The 23,826-nt window shown below is 39.5% G+C and overlaps 1 protein-coding gene across 4 annotated transcripts in view; it reads right to left on the reverse strand.

The window, feature by feature from the left end:
• The window catches only part of LAMB4 (laminin subunit beta 4), a 109,821-nt gene that overhangs the window by 12,853 nt on the left and 73,142 nt on the right, over positions 1 to 23,826 (reverse strand). For 3 of the 4 annotated variants that reach the window (XR_005203143.1, XM_017546836.2, XM_037745114.1), the window contains exons 24-30: positions 23,018 to 23,114; positions 20,122 to 20,497; positions 16,008 to 16,168; positions 13,303 to 13,508; positions 11,562 to 11,765; positions 6,917 to 7,061; positions 1,989 to 2,196 (exon numbers count right to left, since the gene is read on the reverse strand). Coding sequence is in view for 3 of the 4 variants with exons in the window: in XM_017546836.2 (XP_017402325.1) it covers positions 1,989 to 2,196; positions 6,917 to 7,061; positions 11,562 to 11,765; positions 13,303 to 13,508; positions 16,008 to 16,168; positions 20,122 to 20,497; positions 23,018 to 23,114 (1,397 nt within the window). In the remaining variant the exon portion in view is untranslated. Of the gene's footprint in view, positions 1 to 1,988; positions 2,197 to 6,916; positions 7,062 to 8,210; positions 8,532 to 11,561; positions 11,766 to 13,302; positions 13,509 to 16,007; positions 16,169 to 20,121; positions 20,498 to 23,017; positions 23,115 to 23,826 lie in introns of those variants that run through there. The other variant, XM_037745115.1, reaches the window with a different exon arrangement.

Genomic DNA, 23,826 nt, shown 5'->3' on the forward strand with positions numbered 1-23,826 from the left:
AAAAAAAAAAAAAAATCAATGTACTGCTTATTACAGCAATTTTAGAAAAAAAAATTTACACCAAAAAAGAAAAAAAAAGTAAGAAAAAAATTACCAGCAATTTTGCCATCTTTTAAAAATATAAGTAAATTGTAGCAAAATTTTTATTTTCGCAATTGAGATCCTCTTTCATGTGTAAATTGATATCTGCTTTTTTTTTTTTCAATTTCCTGTTCAGTTTGACGTTACCTACTTTCTGAAAGCATTACCATTGCACTGTAAGAATCTCTGCCTGCTACTAAACATCATTCATCAACACAATATTTCTTTTTTTTGAGATGGAGTCTCCCTCTGTCGCCCAGGCTAGAGTGCAGTGGCGCCATATTGGTTCACTGCCGCCTCTGCCTCCCAGGTTCAAGCAATTCTCTGCCTCAGACTCCTGAGTAGCTGGGATTACAGGTGCACACCACCACACTGGCTAATTTTTGTATTTTTAGCAGAGATGGGGTTTTGCCATGTTGGCCAGGCTGGTCTCGAACTCCTGGCCTCAAGTAATCCACCTGCCTTGGCCTCCCAAAGTGCTGGGATTATAGGCTTGAGCCACTGTGCCCTACCAATCAGCATCATTTTTAATTTCTGTGTGATTACTTAATCTTTAAGTAATTGCTATGCAGTTACTTAATCTTCCTGGTTTTAAATATTAAACCTGGAAGGGGTTGGACTTTTGGATAAATCTGCTGTACTTCATTTGTACACGTGGATGACGAGACAGTGACAATGGCTCAGATCTCAGTGATGGTGGGTGCTGATGATGTTACCACCACCTAACTGATCCCGTAACTCTGACCCACACCACCCATACTCATAAAAACATCAACATGGCTTTTCATTTTTTTTTTTTTTTTGAGACAAAGTGTCGCTCTGTTGCCCAGGCTGGAGTGCAATGGCGTGATCTCAGCTCACTGCAGCCTCCACCTCTTGGGTTCAAGCAATTCTCCTGTCTCAGCCTCCTGAGTAGCTGGGATTACAGGCACATGCCACCACGCCCAGCTAATTTTTTGTATTTTTAGTAGAGATAGGGTTTCAGCATGTTGGTCAGGCTGGTCTCAAACTCCTGACCTCGTGATCTGCCCACCTTGGCCTCCCAAAGTGCTGCGATTACAGGCATGAGCCACTGCACTTGGCCCTTCAACACAGATTTTCTCTTTGGCTTGGCTAAGTCAACGAGATAAAGGTAAGAGTTAGTTAACTCTGTATACCATAGATATCATTTTAGTCTTTCAGTACTCTTAGAGCTCTAGTGTTCATTTCTTCTGTTTGCCATCATTATATTGGGTTGGTGCAAAAGTAATTGCGATTTTTGCCTTTGAAAGTAAACGACATTACTTCCAATGGCAAAAACTGCAATTACTATTGTGCCAACTAATGTCTTTTTACTGAGAATGTACTGAGGGAGTGAAATATCAGACTTATTAAAAATAAAGACGGGGTTTCAGCATGTTGTCCAGGATGGTCTGGATCTCCTGACCTCATGACCTGGCTGCCTCGGTCTACCAAAGTGCTGGAATTACAGGCGTGAGCCACCATGCCAGGCCAATATCAGACTTAAAAAAATTTTTTTAAATTTCAAAGTGCTGCTTAGTGTAGTAAACTTAGAAAATAGCAACTGTAATACTGGAAAAACTGTACCAATATTCCAACCACCTGTTAAAATATTGGCATATAATGAGTATTTAACATTTATTGGTATGCACTGGTATAAAAAGGTAACGGCCACAGGAAAGGTATTTTGAGTCTAAGAAAACAGGAAGAAAGCATCCCTGAACCCTGTCGCCCAGTCACGCAGCTTCCCGGGGAACCTCCACAGAGAGCTCAGCTCTCAATTTGGACACTGAACTATCAGAAGATAATTTCATTTGAATACTACAGCTCCCTAGGCAAATATTTCCAGATGTCCTTTCAGCAGATGGTCTGTTAGAGCAAGATAAGAATATTAATACAGTACTTACTCCGCTGCTTTGGCCTTCACCAAAAGCTTCTGGGCTCCATCTGCTTCTTTATTTAGCCTGTTTTCATCTGTCCTGTAATCCTCACAGAGCTGCATAAGTTTCCGTATTTTGTCAAGTTCATCAATTAGATTCGGGGATGGAATTGGTAGGTCAATGTCAAGCACACTATTTGCAACCTTCTCTATGTCTTCTGGAGGCACATTTTCCTCTTAAATAAGAAGGAGGGTTTTAGGTAATCGCGTCTCCTTAACAAACACTGTATCTTAAAAGTATAACCACAATGATGTCTCAGCCAAATGCACTTGCATTTGATTATGAGTCTCTAGAATACATTGTAGGTGTCCCATAGACTCTTCATCCTCAGTTGTCCCTTCTGTCTGGATGAAATATTGCTCACTGAGCGCTGCATACTTGTTGAACAAATGCTTGTTGGAAAAACAAAATACTAAAGACTTGGAACATTGTGTGTATTCTACAAAATGTCCTAAGAATGATTTATTATAAGTACAGACTCAAAAGCAATGAAAATGTTTAGATATTTGTAATGAAACTTTAAGCAAAATGAATGAGACAGTAAGGAAGCATTGGGTTTGAAGTCAACAAAACTGGATTCTGGTCCTCCATGACATTAAAAAGCCTCACAATTTTTGCTCATCTGTATAATTGGGTAACTATACCTGATGCTACAACTCAAAGGCCTATTCTGGGATTGGAGTGAGACAACACAAAGTAAAGTAACATGTTAATAGCATGTTACAAATAAAGTTTTAAATACATCCATGCTCTACTTTCCAGAAAAGTAAATTTGGCCTCTATTGAGAACTAAAGTAGAAGATGAACTATTAGAGCAATCTTGTCTGACCCACAGCCCGAGGGCCACATGTGATGACCCAGGACGACTTTGAATGTGGCCCAATACACATTCGTAAACTTTCTTAAAACATTATGAGTTTTTTTGTGATTTTATTTTTATTTTTAGTTCATCAGTTATTGTTAGTATATTTTATGTGTAGCTCAAGACAATTCTTCTTCCAGTGTGGCGCACGGAAGCCAAAAGATTGGACACCCCTGTGTTAGAGCAACAGCCATTTGTCACTCTCCAGTGACTTACTGAACACCTATAATTCCCATAGGGAAGCTAGAGATGAACTAGACATGGAGCTTTTCCTCAGGGGGCTTGCTGTCAGGTGAAGATCTATATGTCATTATATACAAATATTGATCACATAGGAACAGAAGTGATCAATATAAGGCAAAATGCTGTGGGGTTCGGGGGAAGGAGAAAATACTCCAGGAAGGACTTCAGATGCATTGAAACTGGCCCTGGGAGGACAGCAGATTAAACTTGTGGAGACCGTGGGGCATGGGGAGTGGTAAGAGGCATTCTAAACTGAGAGAATCACAGGAGCTGAAGCTCAGGGTGGTACAAGAAACAGTGCCTGGATCACTATTGGCAGGAGAGTAGTGTGCTTAGCAGGGCTGGAAGCAGATGGCACAGTCCTCATGTCAGAGGCTAAGGAACTTAGACTTTGTTCAGAGAACAGTGGGAGCCAAAAAGGATTTTCGGCATTTGAATGATATGACATGAGTATAGAGTCTGCTGGTAGTCATTTTGTTTAGCTATTTTTCTTAATATAAATGAAATATTTTCCTTTCTGTGTTATTTTTCAAGCAATATGACAAGACTTTTTTTGTGAGTAAAGTAAAACCACATTTTAAATAGATTCAGGGAGTTGGCTCTTTAAAGAAACAGTACTTTTTTTTTTTTTTTTTTTTTTTTTTGAGACAGAGTGTTGCTCTGTTGCCCAATCTGGAGTGCAGTGGCATGATCTCAGCCCTGCAACCTTTGCCTCCTGAGTTCAAGCGGCTCTTCTGTCTCAGCTTCCTGAGTAGCTGGGATCACAGGTGCGTACCACCACATCCAGCTGATTTTTGTATTTTTAGTAGAGACAGGGTTTTGCCACATTGGCCGGGTTGGTCTTGAACTACTGACCTCAGGTGATCTGCCCACCTTGGCCTCCCAAAGTGCTGGGATTACAGGTGTGAGCCACTGCACCCAGCCAGAAACAGTAACTTGTTAATTAAAAAAGTTCTAGTGTATCATACTGAGTGTACAAAAGCTGGAGGCATTCTCCGTGAAAACCAGCACAAGACAAAGATGCCCTCTCTTACCATTCCTGTTCAACATAGTATTGGAAGTCCTGGCCAGAACAATCAGGCAAGATAAAGAATAAGGCACACCCAAATAGGAAGAGAGGAAGTCAAACTGTCCCTGTTTGCAGATGGTATGAGCCTATATCTAGAAAACCCCTTAGTCTTGGCCCAAAAGCTCCTTAAGCTGATAACTTCAGTAAAGTCTCAGGATACAAAATCAATGTACAAAAATCACTAGCATTGCTATACATCAACAACAGTCAAGCCAAGAGCCAAACCAGGAACACAGTGTCATTCACAATTACCACAAAAAAAGTAAAAATACCTAAGAATATAGCTAACTAGGGAGGTGAAAGATCTCTGCAAGGAGAACTACAAAACACTGCTCAAAAAATACAGAGATGAGTCAAACAAATGGAAAAAGATTCCATGCTCATAGATAGGAAGAATCAGTATCATAAAAGTGCCTATACTGCCCAAAACAATGTACAGATTCAATGTTATTCTTATCAAACCACCAATGACACTTTTCACAGAAGTAGAAAAAACTATGTTAAAGTTCACATGGAACCAAAAAAGAGCCCAACTAGCCAAGGCAATCCTAAGCAAAATGAATATAGCTAGACGCATCATGCTATCTGACTTCAAACTATAATACAGGGCTGCAGTAACCAAAACAGTGTGGCACTGGTACAAAAACAGATACGTAGACCAATGGAACTGAATAGACAGCTCAGAAATAAGGCCACACACCCAGAACTATCTGGTCTTCAACAAAGTCAACAAAACCAAGAAAAAGGGAAAAGACTCCCTATTCAATAAATGGTGCTGGGATAACTGGCTAGGCATATACAGAAAACTGAAACTGGACCCCCTCTTTACATCTTATACAAAAATTAACTCAAGACGGATTAAAGACCTAAATGTAAAACCCAAAACTGTAAAAACTTTGGAAGACAACCTAAGCAATATTATTCAGGACATAGGTATGGGCACAGATTTCATGATAAAGATGCCAAAAGTGATTTCAACAAAAGCAAAAATTGAGAAATGGAATCTAATTAAAGAGCTTCTGCAAAGCAAAAGAAACTATCAATAGAGGAAGCACAACCTACAGAACGGTAGAAAATGTTTGCAAACTATGCATCTGACAAAGGTCTAATATCCAGCATCTATAAGGAACTTAAACAAATTTACGGGGAAAAAAAAAAAAAACTTAAAAAGTAGGCAAAGGACATAAACAGATATTTTTCAAAAGAAGACATTCATGGGGCCAACAAGCATATGAAAAATATCTCAGCATCAGTGATCATTAGAGAAATGCAAATCAAAACCACAATGAAACACCATCTCACACCAGTCTGAATGGTGATTATTAAAAAGTTAAAAAATAACAGGTGCTGGTGAGATTAGAGAAAGAAACACTTATACACTGTTGTTGGGAGTGTAAATTAGTTCAACCATTGTGGAAAACAGTGTGGCGATTCCTCAAAAACCTAAAAAAAGAATTACAATTTGACCCAGCAATCTCATTACTGGGTATACACCCAAAGGATTAGACATCATTCTATCATAAAGACACATTCATATGTATGTTCATTGCAGCACTATTCACAATAGCAAAGACATGGTATCAACCCAGCAAACTAGGAAGCAAGGAGGTCATGTAGGCCCTATTCCACCAGTTCATGCAATTAGTTTAGAAATTTTGATTTGGATGTTTGTTTTGGTGCCTTCTCAGCCCAGCCTAATCCTAGATCTAGGTCCAGTCAATACTGATTCATCCCGCTTACTCATTGAAAGTTTGCTTTTGAACAAACAAAATGTCCAGTAGACTGATTCTACCCCATTCATTTTTACTGATTATTTCTGTCAAAGGTAATTTCCACTTAATTTTTGTTTATCTTGAAAATAACGGCTAGAAGCTGCCAATACAATTTCTAGAAACATTGAGATAGGAAAACAAAACAAAACAAAACAAAATCTTGGCCACAGGGGCCTCTCACACATATTAAGTAGAATAATGAAGTGACTGAAGAGATTGTAATGGATGCTCCAACTGCCAATTCATGTGTAAAACATTAAATTATTGAATTTGGAAAATGATTATGAAAGAAGCCATTTAAGATTAATCGCGCGCGCGCGCGAGCGCGCGCGCGTGTGTGTGTGTGAAGAGTGAGGTTTCAGGTCAATTTCCAGCTTCAGCGCTTGATTTTTAAAATCTTCACTAATTCTCTGGAGTTTAAAATGAGCCTTTCCCAAAGTAAGGCATAATGTATAATAAATCAAATAGTTACTTTTGGTCAGTCACAGAGAACCAACAAAAGAAGACTGGAAAATAGTCAATAATAGCTAATAATACATTTTTTTAGATGCCAACTCACTATGATATTTGATATCTAACTAAAATTCATCATCTCTTGATCTCATATCATTTCTGTCAGCAAAGAAAATGACTGAATCCTGATGTTAGGGAATCTGAAAAACCACATAAAATAACTTTAAACACAAAGTTCATGTGTTTGGAATTTTAACTAAATTCTAGCCTTTGTTACTACATTTATCTTTTACAGAAAGCCATAATTTTTTTGGCACACAGTTGGTATTTTGAGATTATTCTCATTAACGAATTAAAAACCAAAAGGAGTATCATTTTTTCTGATTTAGGCTTGTCATTTCCAATTAATATAATTTGGAACTGGCTATGATATTTGAGTATACATTAAAAAGGAGAAAAAAACAAGAACTAGTACTAATATAGTTTTAAAAATTACCTAACAAAAAGTTTTTCACTTTTTTGATGAAGAGGCTTATTTTTTCTTCTTCAGAGTCACTTTGGTTTTTTATATTTCCCAGTTTTTCCCTTAGCTGTAAGGCATTGTTTTTGGAGACTTCGGTCAGTTTACTTATATTTTTGATCTGGAATGAGAAAAACACAATGAAGAAAATACTCAACAATTAGGCATGTTCTTTGATGTTTAATTACTTAGCTGGACCAAATAAAACTGTCACTAAAAACTAAATAGAAGTCTAGATAAACCATAGATTCATTTGCAAGGAATCTTTTACAAGGTGATTATTATCTCTTCTCATTATCAGGTTTTCTTGATGTCACTAATTTATCTTTTAGAACATTATTGGCCAAGCGCTAATGAATTTTTCTAATATAAGTCTAAAATATAAATTTTGTTTTAATAGGGCTTCAGCATTCTATAATACCAACAACTTTCACAGAAATTACATAGGACTACTCACCTGCAGTGGTCATCATGTTTAATAGGTTGAGGAGCATTTTCTTTTATGTAAGTTAAAATGTTACTCTTCTAAACATTCCTCAAATTCAAGTAACCTACTTTCCTTGAAAACTAACAAAAAAGCATTCCTCCTCTTAATAAATGAGCTTGAACTGAGAGTGTGCTACAAAGATAAATTCCAGACACTTTGTACTCTTAGAGGAATGATGGAAATAATAGGCTCGTGAACTAGAAGTGCAAATTCTTAATTGTGTGATCTGAGAAAGGTCATGGACTTTTTCTTGGGATTCCAACAAATTAGAGAGAGAGATAAAACCCAGAAGCAATAGGACAATACTGCCAACAAGCTGAGCTTTATTGAATAAATTAATTATGACAGAAGTAGGGCTAATTAGGATCAAACATAATTAGGATGAAAAAAAATCCAACGGGCATGGTGGCTCATGCCTGTAGTCCCCAGCACTTTGGCGGACAGATTGCTTGAGGTCAGGAGTTCGAGACCAGCCTGGACAACATGGTGAAACCCTGTTTCTACTAAAAATACCAAAATTAGCCAGGCACGGTGGTGCATGCCCATAATCCCAGCTACTCAGGAGGCTAAGGCAGGAGAATAGCTTGAATCCAGGGGGCAGAGGTTGCAGTGAGCCAAGATCGTGCCATGCACTCCAACCTGGGCCAGACAGAGTGAAATTCTTGTCTCAAAAAAAAAGAAAAAAAAATCCCTTTATTCCCCCACAAAAGGAGTCTGCTTAATTTGAGCCATACAGATTTTTAGGAAAAGGATTTAAATTATGGTCATTTGCATATGATAAAACAAAATAGTATTTACCTGATTAACAATGTGTATCTTTTTTTTCAGAGTTGATACTTAATTCTCTAGAACTTTCTTAGCTTTAAAATGGATAGCAGTAAGAATGGATTGCAGTAAAATGAGAATTCCAGAAATAAAATACACTAGGCAGCAAAGCACCAAGTGATACAGAGGAAATCTCAGCATAGATTAGTTGATACCATGTTCAGAAAGAAAGAGGTCATGAAATTACTTCACTCTTGAAACAACCCTCTGCAATCCATCTTCTGTCACAATTGACTCCTGAGAATTCTCTCACAATCTCTTCTGGCACTCTTCCTCCTTCTAATCAGGAGGCAAACAGCACATCATTTTATCAACATGACGTCCCCTCTCATCATTTTCCAGTTCTCCATTTTTGTGCTGATTAAACTAGATTCTGCTAATATGGATTTCAAGGATAATCTTTTAGCACTGATAGCTTAACATATTGTTGACTTAATAATATAATCAAGTGGCAATCAGGACTCCTTTAAATGAGGGTGAGATTTCTATTTTTTTTTTAAGAAGGAGCAATATAATAGTTTAAAATTACATTAAACAATTAAGGAATGTTTTAAGAACTGGGACATAAGACCAGGATTTACATTGCTATGTTTGCTGCTGTATTCTCAGCTTGTAGATGGATGCCTAGCACATAGTAGATGCTCAATGGATATTTGTTAAAGCAATGAAGAACCACATGTAAATGGAAATGGATGTGGCAATACAGAATTGTGACTATGTAAGTAAAGTTTCAATATTTATGTAGGGATGTGTTCCAGATTGGCTAATCAGATGCTTGCTCAAGGATATAGGGTTTATGTGTGTGTATGTGTGTGTGTGTGCATGCGTGTGTGTTTGCATGTATCCTGGCTGTGGTTCTCATCCCATTGCCAAGCTTGACCCTCTATCCTTTACTGGAGTTTGAGACCCAGATGTCCTTACATATATTTCCTTTTTGTTCAGGAGTGGGGTTTTTTTGCTTGCAAACAAGAATGCTTACTGATATAATATTCAATATATAGTGGTAAAAAATTCAGCTCTTTTAAAAGCTTTTTCTTCCTTGTCAGAGCCTCTATGTGTATTGTCAAAAAAAAAAAAAAAAAAAAAAAAAAAAAAAAAAAAGAAAAACAAAAAAAAAAAAAAAAAAAAAAAAAAAAAAAAACCAGATTGGGGAGCACACCACTATCTTGTTTTCAAACCAGAGAATAAAATGCATTCTTAAAGAAAAAGCCTAAAGTAAACCAGGTATTTTAAAATGATGCTCATTTATAAATATGACCAGAAAAGTAAATGAAATCATTTCAAATTATTATAGATTTAATTATAAGGAAATTAAATATTAAAACAACTTGATCAGTCTATCAACAGGGGAATGAGTTCAAGGCACAGTTTAATTTCTATTAAGCTATTTTCTAACATTAAATTCTAACATTACAATTTATATAATTAGTAGAATTTCAAATATACCCTTACATATTTATGAATTTATGAAAAATTATTCTTTGCTTTGAGAGATTTAGTTTAATTATTTATATTTTTCTTTTATTATTATTATTATTTTATAAAATAGAGATAGGGTCACCTATCTTTGTTTCCCAGGCAGGTCTTGAACCCCTGGGCTCAAGGGATCCTCCCACCTTGGCCTCCCAAAGTGCTAGAATTATAGGCGAGACCCGCTACTCCTGGCCTGTTTTCAAATTTTTAAGGCTTGTAGTCTTGTCATTTCTATGTAGTTTTTGCTGTAAACAAACATGTCCACACGAGTCTATGACCTATGATAATATATCTTGAATTCTTTCTCTCTCATAACACACACAATTGACCTCTGAATGACACAGGTTGGAACTGCACACACCCACTTACACAGAAATTTTTTTCAACAAAACTTATACTGAGTATGCCTGCCTCTTCTGCCTCCCCTTCCACCTCCTCTGCCTCTGCCACCTCTGAGACAGCAAGACCAATCCCTCTTTTTCCTCCTCCTTGTCCTACTCAATGTGAAGACCTTTATGATCACCTATTTCCTCTCAATGACTAGTAAGTGTATTTTCTCTTCCTTGTGATTTTCCTGCTAATATTCTCATCTCTAGCTTACTTTACGTAATACATACATAAATGTATGTTAATCTACTATTTAAGTTATGGGTAAGGCTTTCAGTCAACAGTGAGCTATTAGTAGTTAAATTTTGGGGGAGTCAAAAGTTATATATGAATTTTCAATTGTGGAGTGGGGGCTTGGTGCCCCTAACCTCTATGTTGTTCAAAAGTCAACTGTATACATATATATAATAGGAAATAGATGAATATTCACCTCTATTTCTAAAGATACATTTATATCCATTATCTATTGTAGGGGGGAGATCCCATAAGTGTCAAGGCAGAAGTAAAAGGCCTCAGCCTATTTCCATACAAATAATGAAGAAGAAAGTAATTAGAAATATAACAGTAGTAGTTATTAGTTACTTATATGTGATCTTAGTTATTCATAGGTGATCTTAATTCTTTTACTAATGGCTCTCAGGTCGGAAGTTTGAACCTGGGGTGACATTGTGAAATGAATGACACTAAGGCAAGATGCTCTAAGCCCTTCGTCACGCCCGCATGAGGGCTGCTGGAGGGTGCCTCGGCTGTGCGCCAGCGCTGTGAAAGCACCTGCTGTTTAGCCAGCTAGGGAAGGAGACATCCAAAATGGCTGAGACATCTCCTTCCTGGGGAAGTCTGGAGAAAACCCTGCTTCTCCAAGCTCTTGTGGTAAGGCCTGGCGGCTGTCAGGCAGGCCCGCAGACATCCAGGGGCTTAACTATCTCTACGTGATGCTGTGCTTCAGTGGTCACGTTCCATGTCTACTCTTACGTTCTACCTCTGCACCTGGTTCCTTTTGTCTTAGAAAAGATAATCAGTAATAGTAATATAAATCTTAATGTTTTAGTTCTTTCTTGATAAATGTGGAAAAATACTTATCAAGCTGATGCATTATGTTCCTTACCTCACTTTGGGTGCCAGAAATTCCTAAGCCCCTACCCTGAATGACACGTGATGTACTTGACCCTATCACTGCCATGCCCTATCTACCCTGCCCCCAGTCGCCTTTTATTTCTACGATTTCTCATCTTTGCACCAGCCAGGAGTGGCTCACAGAACCCTGTAGGGCTGGACCCCACAATCTATAATTTTATCCTATATTTTCAGGCATAAGGAATATCTAGAATATCACCAAATATCTAGAATCTGTCTTCTCACTTGGAAGTGATATGGCAGTTTTATAAATTTTAAAACAGTCTGCTTCTTTATTACTGTAACTTTATAAATAAAGCAAGAGAAGATATTTACCTGATTCCTCAGCCCATAAACCTGTTTGTCCAAATTATGAATCATGGATTTTGCTTCCTGGGGTTTTTGGAGGGCATTTGTAGAGATGGTCAGGGAGCCATGACAGCCAGGACCCTCACACTGCCTGTGCCCCTCCCGGCCCGTGCAGAGAGCACCGCCACAGGGCAAGAGCACACATGGTACCTTTCCTGGATCTCCGCACGCCTTGCAAGAGAAATGATTTATGTTAAATAGCAACTTGTTGTCAGAGCTTTTTTTTATTTTTGGAGACAGAATGTCATCCTTGTTGCCCAGGCTGGAGTGCAATGGCATGACCTCAGCTCACTGCAACACTTGCCTCGAGACTCCTGCCTCAGCCTCCTGAGTAGCTGGGATTATAGGTGCCCACCATCACGCCTGGCCAATTTTTTGTATTTTTAGTAGAGATGGGGTTTCACCATTTTGATCAGGCTGTTCTCAAACTCCTGACCTCAGGTGATCCACCCACCTTGGCCTCCCAAGGTGCTGAGATTACATGAGCCACTGCGCCTGGCCATCAGAGTTCTTTCTAATGTCATCCAGGCTCATTGAGTTGAGGCACTGCTTTATTCATATGTTTTCTTAAATAGTTGTTCATCCTTGGTACATTGGGATGACCCATTAAACATTTCCTAGGTACCAAAACATCTAAATTACTTATCAGTATCGTGCCCCAATCTGTCATTTTGTATTTCTAATTTTTTGAGAAAATAGTTGAACTTTTAGGAATTATATGTTAGTTTCACTTTTAAATTAATTACTTAATTTATTGAGATGGAGTCTCCTTCTCTCGCCCAGGCTGGAGTGCAGTGGCGCCATCTCCGCTCACTGCAACCTGCACCTCCCAGGTTCAAGAGATGCTCCTGCCTCAACCTCCCGAGCAGCTGGGATTACAGGTCTGCGCCACCAGGCCCAGCTAATTTTTGTGTTTTTTGTAGAGACGGGTTTCACCATATTGGCCAGATTGATCTTAAATTTCTGGCCTCAAGTAATCTGCCTACCTCCACCTCCCAAAGTGCTGGGATTACAGGTATGAGCCACCACATCCAGCCTGAACTTTTTAATCTTTTCTTTTTATTTATTTATTTATTTTGAGACAGAGTCTCATTCTGTCACCCAGGCTGGAGTACAATGGTGTGATCTCGGTTCACTGCAATCTCCGCCTCCCCGGTTCAAGCAGTTCTCTGCCTCAGCCTCCTGAGTAGTTGGGATTACAGGTGCCTGCCACCATACCTGGCTAATTTTTTTTGGCACTTTTAATAGAGACAGGGTTTCACCATATTGGCCAGGCTGGTCTTGAACTCCTGACCTTGTGATTAACCCGTCTTGGCCTCCCAAAGTGCTTGGATTACAGGCGTGAACCAGCACACCCGGCCCACTTTTTATTCTTTTAAGATAATTATCCTTTTTGTTATAATGAAGCAAGAGGAGAAAATATTCAGAGGCCTGTACTGAACATTTAGATATATTTACTAAAAATAGTAAATCTTATCAAATAATCAAATCAAGCCACAATCTTTACTCTTTGATCAATTCTTGAGTTAAATAAAATAAAAATATGTTTTTTTGTAGTATATAATAAAACATATATATTACATATGTTTATATATTTATAATATATAATAAAAATTTTTTAAATGTAAGCTAGGGAAATACCATTGAAGAGTTCCATATGCCAAGTAAAAACCACAAATATTTTGACCTTACCATCATGAATATTTACCTTTTCATTCAATATTTGGGTATCTGGTATCTTAATCTGCTTTAATTTTTCCAATGACAAGTTTCCTTTTGAGGTTAGTGTATCTAAGATGGTAAGTAAGTCATTCCTGGTATTTGCAGAGGCATTAATGGTGGAACTAGTTTCATTAATTTTCTTTTCAGCAGATGATGATATGTGATAATATTTCTTGATGTTTTCTGAGGAGTCTATGTCAATGTAAATTGAAGGTAAATTTTGTGAAAACAAATGAAATTATATATCAGTTATTAAGATAATCATTCTACAATTTGGCTACTATCTTGGTTTCAATTATCACTATAAAATTTCAACATCTTCTTCCTTGAATTTGCATTTGATGGGGAAAAAGATTAGCTATAGTGTAATAAATATGGATAGATAGATACAGAGCATTGAGATTTAAGTCCACAGGTGTGGTGTGAGTCCTGGCTTCACCCTTTACTGCCTGAGCAAATCAGTTCATCTCTTATATTTTATTTCTTCCTCTGTAAATTGGTGATAATCATTTGAGAGAATTGAGAAAGTATGAATATATTCTGTAAATATTTTCCACAAATATAAGGTATTAACTATGTACACCTACATACACTCAAATATGATAAACCAACTGAATTTACTGAACTCTATAGAGCAGGAATTGACAAACTTTTTCTGCAAAGGCCAAATAATTAACATTTTAGGCTTTGCTGGCCATAGCATTTCTGTTACAACTACTCACCTCTGCCATTATAGACTGAAAGCAGCTACAGGCCGTATGTAAATGAAGAGGTAAGGTTGTGTTCTGTTGAAGCAGTTTGTACGAAGACAGGCTGTGGGCGGGATTCACCCTGATGCTGCAGTTTCCTGAACCTGACGTCGAGGCTGATAACAATAGCTAACAAACAGCTAGTTGGGTGCTTTGCAGGTGCCTATACTATACTTCCCATCAAGTGTGAAATGCACTTTAGTATGATCATCTTCATTTTACAAATAAGGAAACTGAGGCTCTGTTGAGGAAAGTTATTTGCCTAAGTTCTCATTAATAGTAAGAGATGAAGCCAGGGTGTGAACCCAGGGTGTTTTGACTCTATAGCTTGTGTTCTTACGCACCTCTCTATATTTTCTATGTTTGCATTATTAATACAAATTTGTGAAAGTAATATCATATATACGGTATATTTTAATGTAATTTATAGTATATTAGGGCTTTAAGCTGTAACTCCATATTTTAGGAACCAGAGGCCCACAGTCCTGACCTTTACTGCCTATACAACCATAATCCAGGCAGGAGACAACAAGACCTTATCTTTTACATTTTTCTGGTTCTTATAAGACCATGCTCTTAATATATCACGCTTTTCACTTCTCATGAAAAAAATGTTCCTATTGCTCAGAATTAGTTTCTCCTTTCATTTTAGTGGCAGATTTATCTCTACCCGGTAGAGATAATTCAATTGTCACCTGTTCTCTGAAGACTTTACTAATGAACCCAGGAAGAATTCCGTGCTACTCTGTTTTTGAAGCAGCTTGAAGATGCTCTAACAGTCTTAATGCTGTTTGGGGTGGTTTATATTCTTGTCCCCCATCCCCCATTAGACTGAAATAACTCAAAGGTAGGAACTTGCTGTAATGATCTGCACAATGTCAGGCATTGGAAAACAGCCCGGAAACTGCCATTGGACTGCAAACTTGAGAGGATTAGCATGGAGGCAGTTTCACTTTATTTTACCTGGCTTGGGGTAACCTCTGAAGGATTTTGGGTTCTTTCAGTGGGAACTGTCTTCTGGATTAGGAATCAGAGTAGATTCCTTACTCATTACATGGCATTTATTGAACATCACCAATATATCTTTGCTAGAATTTATTTCACTAAATTTAGGCATTCTTTAGGGAAATTAGGTATTCCTAACTGCCTATTTTTTCTCTTCTAGGTCACAATCAGATCAAGTGTAGGAGTATATACATAGACCAAGGAAAAGCAGTCAAAGTTTTTTCTTGACATGGGTTCATTTGTATGTTCCATTTACCTCTCAATTGGATGGCTTAGGTGTGAATAAACTCAGTGATGCTTCTCTCAGTAGCAATGGGTTGTCCATTTCCAAATATAACAGGGGTATCATTTTGAATAGTAGATGAGCTCATCAAAGATTTGCTTTAGAGTTCCATTTCTCCTGCAAATTATTTTGGCGTAGGCATGGATCGCATTCAGTTTTAAGAGATATGCGATATGAGTTAAGGGCCTGTATGTGTTGCATGACTCCCACCCCTACGAAGCTCTTATGAGAAATGTTGCGTTGAATTCCTTTGCCTCACATTCCTTTCCATTTATGGTTACTGAAAATGGAGTGGCTTATACCAAGGAAGGCATATAAACGTCCCTCTCATTTGCTTATGGCTGTATTAGAATTTCTGTTGCTGACTACTCAAGACCCCTCGCATGGGTTTGGCACTAGATTTCTTTGGGTATTAGCATTTGTTTAATATCAGACATTGTTTACTTGTTATTTTGAATGAATACCATCCAGGCTCTGCGATGTTTAAAAGTTGAACTATCCATCAACAAATAATACCTTTAAGGGGTGTGTTTGCATGTTCTAAAGTGCTCAGGCACTATGATTAGTAAGCACAGGATGATTCACTAATGGAATGCACTATGGATCTCATCAAACTTTGTATAGACACAGTCAAAAATGCATTTTTTCCCTTACCCACAATGCTCGCATTAAGGACACTGGATTGCAAATCAATTTCTTCCTGAAGGTCTTCAAGTAAGAGGTCTGCTTCATTCTTTGCTCTTTCTATTGTATCTTTCAGATCTTGAAATTCATACATGGCCTTCAATTGTTCATTTAGCTGCATGATTTGTTTTCTGACAGAAAAAATGAGGATGGATGTAGTTAAGCTTGTATTACATTTGATATATTGGTGAAAAAATTGCCCTAATTGTTAGGTATTCTTGATTAGAATACCTAATCAAGAATTTTTTCATCAAGTTTTTCATTTGTTGGTTTATAATTGTATCTGTGTCTCATCTCTTTCATCTGAATTCACCTTGTTCAACTATTCCAACATTCGTTTAAAATATGGACAGCATACAAGGTCTAGTAGAATAAAGGCTTTCGAATCATTCCATTTTGACTGTTTAAGCTCTGTCTTCATTTTGGGTTTCAAAACATGCATTCAGACATGCTTCAGTTAAACCAATCTAAGGGAGCTGATCTACATTTGGCTTTCAACATATGATAAAACAGAACTCTTTTCTCAGCCTGGGGTAAAATCAGTCCTTCATTTAGAATCAATCTGCATTCAGCAAGGTTCTTTTCAGTGCTACTTCTGTACAGGGTCCTAATTCTTATTTTCCATTAGTGACAGGAAGGTTTTCTTGCTGGAGAGTGTTCCCCTGGGTTTTTTTCCCATCACCTTCTTCTGTGATGGGGTACGCCTTTGTCATGCTTGAATTTGCTGGGTTTAGCACCTACACTTGCTTCGAGGGGATAATGAACACATTCCTCAAGATGGAGAAACGTGCACAAATCTCGAAAGGTACAGTTGAGGGAAGTTATAAAATGAATTTATGGGACTAATTTATCTTGGCACAACTGCAATGCTTCCTACCGTTTTCTGCTGTAACTCTCCCCTCTAATCTATAGATGCTTCCTTCAGGTTCCAATCATCACAACTGCAATTCTTCAGGCTAATAATCATAATAATAAAAATAATGACGATTACTCTAATTGGGACTCCTTAAGCACTTAACATGTGCCAGACGCTATGCTAAGTGACGTGTCTTGAGTGATTCTCACAAGGATCCTATGAAATCCAGGCTTTATCTCTCTCTCTTTTTTGATAAAGAAATTGAAGCTTGGAGGAGTTGAGTAGCTTGCCCAAAGCCACACATCTAGTAAGCGGATTTAAACCAGGTGGTTTGACTTCTGAATACATGCTCATAACACCTGGAGTCCTTTGTCCTCCTGTTCCCCCTCTACTTGTAGTTTATCCAGCAATATTTTTTATGGAACTACACCAGGCCTGAAGAAGACTAGCACATGAGAGGGCAGGCCCTGCCCAGGGCATCCCCCAGCGAGGCAACAGCAAAGGAGGACAAAGAGGGGAGACGATGGAGAAGGAAACATAGCCTCTCTGTGAGGAAGTCAGGAAAGGCTTCAGGGAGGAGGTGATATTTGTGTGGCTGTTAAAGAGAAGTAGGAGTTTGGTCACTGCGCAATGGCTCACGTCTGTAATCCCAGCACTTTGGGAGGCCGACATGGACAAATCACTTGAGGTCAGGAGTTCGAGGCCAGCCTGGCCAACATGGCGAAACCCCATCTCTACTGAAAATACAAAAATTAGTTGGGCATGGTGGCGGGTGCCTGTAATCCCAGCTACTCAGGAAGCTGAGGCAGGGAGAATCACTTGAACCCAGGAGGTAGAGGTTGCAGTGAGCCAAGACTGCACCGTTGCACTCCAGCCTGGGTGACAGAGTAAGATTCTGTTAAAAAAAAAAAAGAGAGAGAAGTAGGGGTTTGGCAGGTGGATCAGGAGGGAGCAGGCCTCTGGACGCTGGCTGAAGAGGCTCCGCAGCTGCTGCTTTCTCCTACCTCCAGGCCTGGGGGACTCCTCTTTCTTGCCCTCTCTGGTTCTTGTAGTCTCTTTGTCCAGAATGTCCACTGTGGATTGGCTCATTCTGCTCTCTTTGTGCTACTTTGACATTTTCCTAATGGTGTCTAACCACATGCCAGTGGTCCACGGGCCAAAGCTCATTCTCAGACTTGTCTTCTTTGGGCTATCCAGTAGGGCTTCTTACAAGTGCTATTGGATTAGCTGTTTACATTTTGAAGTGGGGATATTTCAGTAAAAATATGGCTGTCTGACATCTCTTGAAAATTGAGGAGACCTATTAACACAGAGGTCCAGATCCTGCAGTGTAGAAGTAGTTTTTTTGCTTTTGTTTTTATTTTTAGAGACAGGGTCTCATTCTGTCACCCAGACTGGAATGCAGTGGCACAATCATAGTTCTTTGCAGCCTTGAACTCCTGGGCTTATGTGATCCTCTTGCTATGTAGCCCAGGCTGGTCTTGAACTCCTGGCCTCAAGTAATCCTATCACCTCAGCCTCCCAAAGTGCTGGAATTAGAGGTGTGAGCCACTATGCCCAGCCCAGAAGTCTTTAGAGAGGTATAGATGTGCCTGTTGTCACCTGCCAGCTTGGCCCTGGCCATGTGGCTTCCCTGGGCCCTGTTGCTGCATTTATGATGTGGTGGCCCTTTCCCTGAACTACCTAGGTGGGTGGTACTTTCTTCCTTGTGTAACTTTTAAGCAATTACCATATTTCCCTATAGATAATGAGTGATGTTATATTTATACTCGTGTTATATATGACAAACCTCTGCAGCTTTAACTATTACTTAATCTAGGAGCTTTTCTTGGGGAAGAAGGAGATTTTGCTAGGTAAGCACATTTTTGGGGTTTCTTTGTAGACTGTGTACTTTTATGCGGGTAGAAACTATGTTCATCCTGGTTTTGCCCCTAACAGGCTGGCAAAGTTTGCCCTAGGAATCGTAGCGTCTCTGTCATAACTACTCAACTCTGCCATTGGAGATAGCAGCCACAGAGGAGTTGTAAATAAATGGGCATGGCTGTGTCCCAATGAAACTTTATTTACAGAAAGAGGCTGTGTCAGATTCCACCCTTGGGCTGCAGTTTGCTGAGCGGAGCCCAAAACTATCAACGTAATCTCAACAAATGGTTGATAAATTAAAAAAAAAAAGATTCAGTAATATGTAATAAAAACGAGCTTGCATTTTTGGGAAACTACCATACTTGGTATAAAATTTCATATTAATGTATAGGCTTCTAAACAACTGAAGAACTTGGAAAGATTTGGTAAATTTTCCCTACATGTATCGTTGAAAAAATATATTATTTTTTGAAACTACCATATTTCCAATTTCATATCTTTCAGCTTTACTGAGTTTGGGCTTCCCCATTAAAGACTGTCTTTTTGTTATAATCAATGGGATCTGGAAAAATAGCATATAATCCTAACTTTGTAAGAAAAAAGTAGACAAACATGGTTATTAACCGGGGTGTTTTGTTTTGAGATGGAGTTTTGCTCTTGTTGCCCAGGCTGGAGTGCAATGGTATGATCTTGGCTCACTGCAACCTCTGCCTCCCGGGTTCAAGCGATTCTCCTACCTCAGCCTCTCGTGTAGCTGGGATTACAGGCATGCACCACCATACCTGGCTAATTTTTTGTATTTTTAGCAGAGACAGGGTTTCTCCATGTTGGTCAGGCTGGTCTCGAACTCCCAACCTCAGGTGATCCACCGCCTTGGCCTCCCAAAGTGTTGGGATTACAGGTGTGAGCCACCATGTCCTGCTTTTTTTTTTTTTTTTTTTTGAGACAGAGTTTTGCTCTTGTCACCCAGGCTGGAGTGCAGTGGCGTGATCACGGCTCACTGCAACCTTGGCCTCCCAGGTTCAAGTGATTCTCCTACCTCAGCCTCCTGAGTAGCTGGGATTACAGGCATGCACCATCACACCTGGCCAATTTTTGTGTTATTAGTAGAGACAGGGTTTCCCCATGTTGTCCAGGCTGGTGTAGAACTCCTGACCTCAAGTTATCTGCCCGCCTCGGCCTCCCAAAGTGCTGGGATTGTAGCCGTGAGCCACTGCGCCCGGCCCAGCCTGGTTATTAACTGAACAACTATCAGTTCCCTATAGCAACATAGGTACATTTCTAAATTGAAGGCTGAGGATGTTAAAGCTTGGCGAGAGTTAAGGTAAAGCAGCAGTTTGGCTGTTACTTGAGCGCAAATCTTACCTAACAGAGTCATGATAATCCTTGACTTCTAAGAATTTCTCAGATGCGAAAACAGGATGTTTCAAAACCCTTTCTATTTCAGACACATTCTCTCTGAGGCCTTTGAAGTCTGCCTCACAGACAGGCAGGGTCTCTCTTTTATCTTCCACGTTAGTAGCCAGTCTAATTAACCCTTGCATCGCTTTGGAGAGGGAAGAAATGGTGTGGTCCCATTGATCAAAGCACAAATGACATCGAAGACAAGTAGGGAATTCCTGGCTGTGACCCTGGGCGCAGCGATCACATCTCTGGCCGCTGACACCCTCCCGGCAGCGGCACATGCCTGTGTCTGGATCACAGATGGGCTTCTGAGTACCTGCCCTGTTGCAATCACACGCTAAAAAGGAAAAGAGAAGGAGCAGAGAATGTCACTGGGTCTTTTGCTGATGACTATCTCAAGAATCAGGTCTTTTCCTCTCTCCTGAGAACCTTCCCAACTCACACTTTTAAGATGAACATTTAAAGCCAATATAATTTCAGAGATCTGTGTGATAGCCATTGCAAGACAGCACAGCTCTCCATATTCCACAAACAAATCAGTTTACTATTTCGATTTGGCAAATATTAGATGTTTTTATTGTGTGAGTGCAAGTGTCTACACATGGGATCTTCATCTATTTGAGTAAGAAGTGTGATTTAATGATGCACACACGGTAGTAACTCTGCTGCTACAGTCACCGAGGGTGATTCAGGTGTGTTACAGCCTCTCTAAGAAGTCCCAAGGTCACACTTCTTCCGAGTAAATAAAGCCCAGCTTGGGCATGCTGACAATGCTGTCTTCCATTACATAAGGAAAACAATAGCATTTTCCAAAAAGGAGGAGAAATTAAATTCATTTTGTCTTAATTTTTAAAAATAACTGACTAGCCGGGCGCGGTGGCTCAAGCCTGTAATCCCAGCACTTTGGGAGGCCGAGGCGGGTCAAGAGATCGAGGTCAAGAGATCGAGACCATCCTGGTCAACATGGTGAAACCCCGTCTCTACTAAAAATACAAAAAAAAAAATTAGCTGGGCATGGTGGTGCGTGCCTGTAATCCCAGCTACTCGGGAGGCTGAGGCAGGAGAATTGCCTGAACCCAGGAGGCGGAGGTTGCGGTGAGCCGAGATCACGCCATTGCACTCCAGCCTGGGTAACAAGAGCGAAACTCCGTCTCAAAAAAAAAAAAAAAAAAAAACTGACTTCGCATGGTACTTTCTTTAAGCAGGTTTCTGACCAAGCCTGAAGAAAGAGGATTGGGAGATCTATTGAGCTTACTGCAATTTCCAAAAGGTTATGGGATCACTAGCCTATGTTTTTGGACTAACTACAAGGAACGAGTAATTTAAAAATGCATTTGAGGCTGGGCACGGTGGCTTATGTCTATAATCCCAGCACTTTGGGAGGCTAAGGCGGGTGGATTGCTTGAGCCCAAGAGTTTCAGACCAGCATGAGCAGCATGGTGAAACCCTATCTCTACAAAAAATACCAAAATTAGCCAGGTGTGGTGGCATGCACATGTATTCCCTCCCAGCGATTCTAGGGGCTGAGGTGGGAGGATCACCTGAGCCCAGGGAGGTCACAGCTGTAGTGAGCTGTGATCATGCCACTGTACTCTAGCCCAGGCAATGGAGTGAGACCCTGTATCAAAAAAAAAAAAATAAATAAAAAGGAAAGAAAGAAAAAATAAATTTGTCGGTTTGGTAAAAATGATGCCAATTACAAATAAAAACACTAGGCTCTTCAGCTAGATACCATCTGTCCAGCACATAGGCCTTGGCCCAGAGGCTTAGCAGGCACCCCTTGCTGGGGGTGGTGTCATGTCACTTCATCAGCTGGAGGCCATTCCCCCTCATTAGCTGCTCTTCCCCCAGAGCTTTAGTGTAGTCTGTGGTCTAACTTGATTATTTGCAGTTTTCTCTACTGCTTCTTTATAAAAGATGAAAGCATTTTTATGAAATAAGATTATCAAAATAGTAGAGGGACACAGAGAAAGAGGTGCTCTAAGACAGACTTTCCAAGAGCCAAAATTTCACACTGGGTTTTTGTTGTTTGTTTTTTGTTTATTTGTTTTTTGTTTTTGAGATGATTTCTCACTCTGTTGACCAGGCTGGAGTTCAGTGGCATGATCTCGGCTCACTGCAACCTCCACCTCCCCGGTTCAAGTGATTCTCCTGCCTCAGCCTCCTGAGTAGCTGGGACTACAGGCACACACCATAATGCCCAGCTAATTTCTTTATATTTTTTAGTAGAGATGGGGTTTCACTATGTTGGCCAGGCTGCTCTTGAACTCCTGACCTCCTGATCCACCCACATCAGCCACCCAAAGTTCTGGGATTACTGGTGTGAGCCACCATGCTGGGCCTCACTCCTGGCTTTAACGCAGCAATTCCACTTAGAAAATTGAATAACTGAGTCCCAGAGAAAATCATTCAGAATGTGTATTGAATGGGGCAAGGGAATGAGCAATATTTTTTAGCCGCAAGGGCACATTTATAGAGGAATGGAGGAGAGGAAAGAGTTGCCATGTGTGGCTATGTATGGCTGACCATGGTGGTAAGCCCATGGTGATATCTGACATTTCTTTGGATTGACTTCTTTTGGAAGCTATTTCATTTGTGATGAGTTGGAGGAATTTTAAGACAGGCTACAAATTTTAATATAGGCAAAACTTTTAACATAGGAGGAAAATAATCTTTTTGTAGGGCTATAGGAAGATTATTTTCAAAATGCAGAATTAAACTTTGTGAATTTTCTAAGTCCACCTTATTTAAAAGCAACATTCAAAAAAAGAAATTTAAAATGCAGTTGGTTCATAGCATGTCCACAGTAGGCCCAGGCTGATTGTACTGACGAATTTTTAGAATTCCCAATACTTACGAATGCATCGCCCAGGTGGATCACCATAATAATCTTCCTGGCACTCACTGCAATGTTTCCCGCCGTAGCCTAATTTACACGGACACTGGCCTGTAAGCTGTGACAACAGTCATGGGTGAGGAACTGACAAGCTTTAGGGTCTAAAAAAATAATGCATTTTAATAGGAAACACTTTCCCCTCCGGTGATTTAGAACATACAGCTGTGTAAAGGCAGAGGAAGGATAGTTCCCATGGCCAGCAGCCACCCCCAACAATACCAAAGATCAGGAGTTAATGTGCTTTGGCTTAAAGCTCTTGAATATATTGCCTGCTTCCAGCTGTTCAGGGACAGGTGGCCCCAAACTGGGAAATATACACAGATATAAATGAAAACAAAACACATGATGGGAAATGGGCCACATTCTTTTCCTCAACTGTTATGGGAGTTCTCCCATAAGTGAGTGAGGCCAAAGACCTGGTCTAACATTCATCAATTAATGTGGCAAGTAATGTTTTCATTATGGAATGTATGATGTAGTTCCTACCAACTGGATTAGCGTTGTGCACAAAAAAACATCTTTTTTTTGTATTTCAGGCTTACTGATTTAATGAGAGTTACTTTTAGAGGAGGCTGAACTTTCCTTTACCCTCTCAACTGAACTCTTGATCAGCTTTTCTGAAAACTGAGGAGGTTGGAAAATTAATAGGAGAAAATACAAAAGCAAATCACTATTGTTGTAGTCCAAAATTTGCTGTTTAAACAACTCCGTAAGTTTCCGTGAATAAGTAGCTGGATTCATAGAGTGACTGGATCTGCCACGTTTCTTTC

Source organism: Cebus imitator, unplaced genomic scaffold (genome assembly GCF_001604975.1).
Source record: "Cebus imitator isolate Cc_AM_T3 unplaced genomic scaffold, Cebus_imitator-1.0 Scaffold192, whole genome shotgun sequence".
Classification (NCBI taxonomy): Eukaryota; Metazoa; Chordata; class Mammalia; order Primates; family Cebidae; genus Cebus; species Cebus imitator.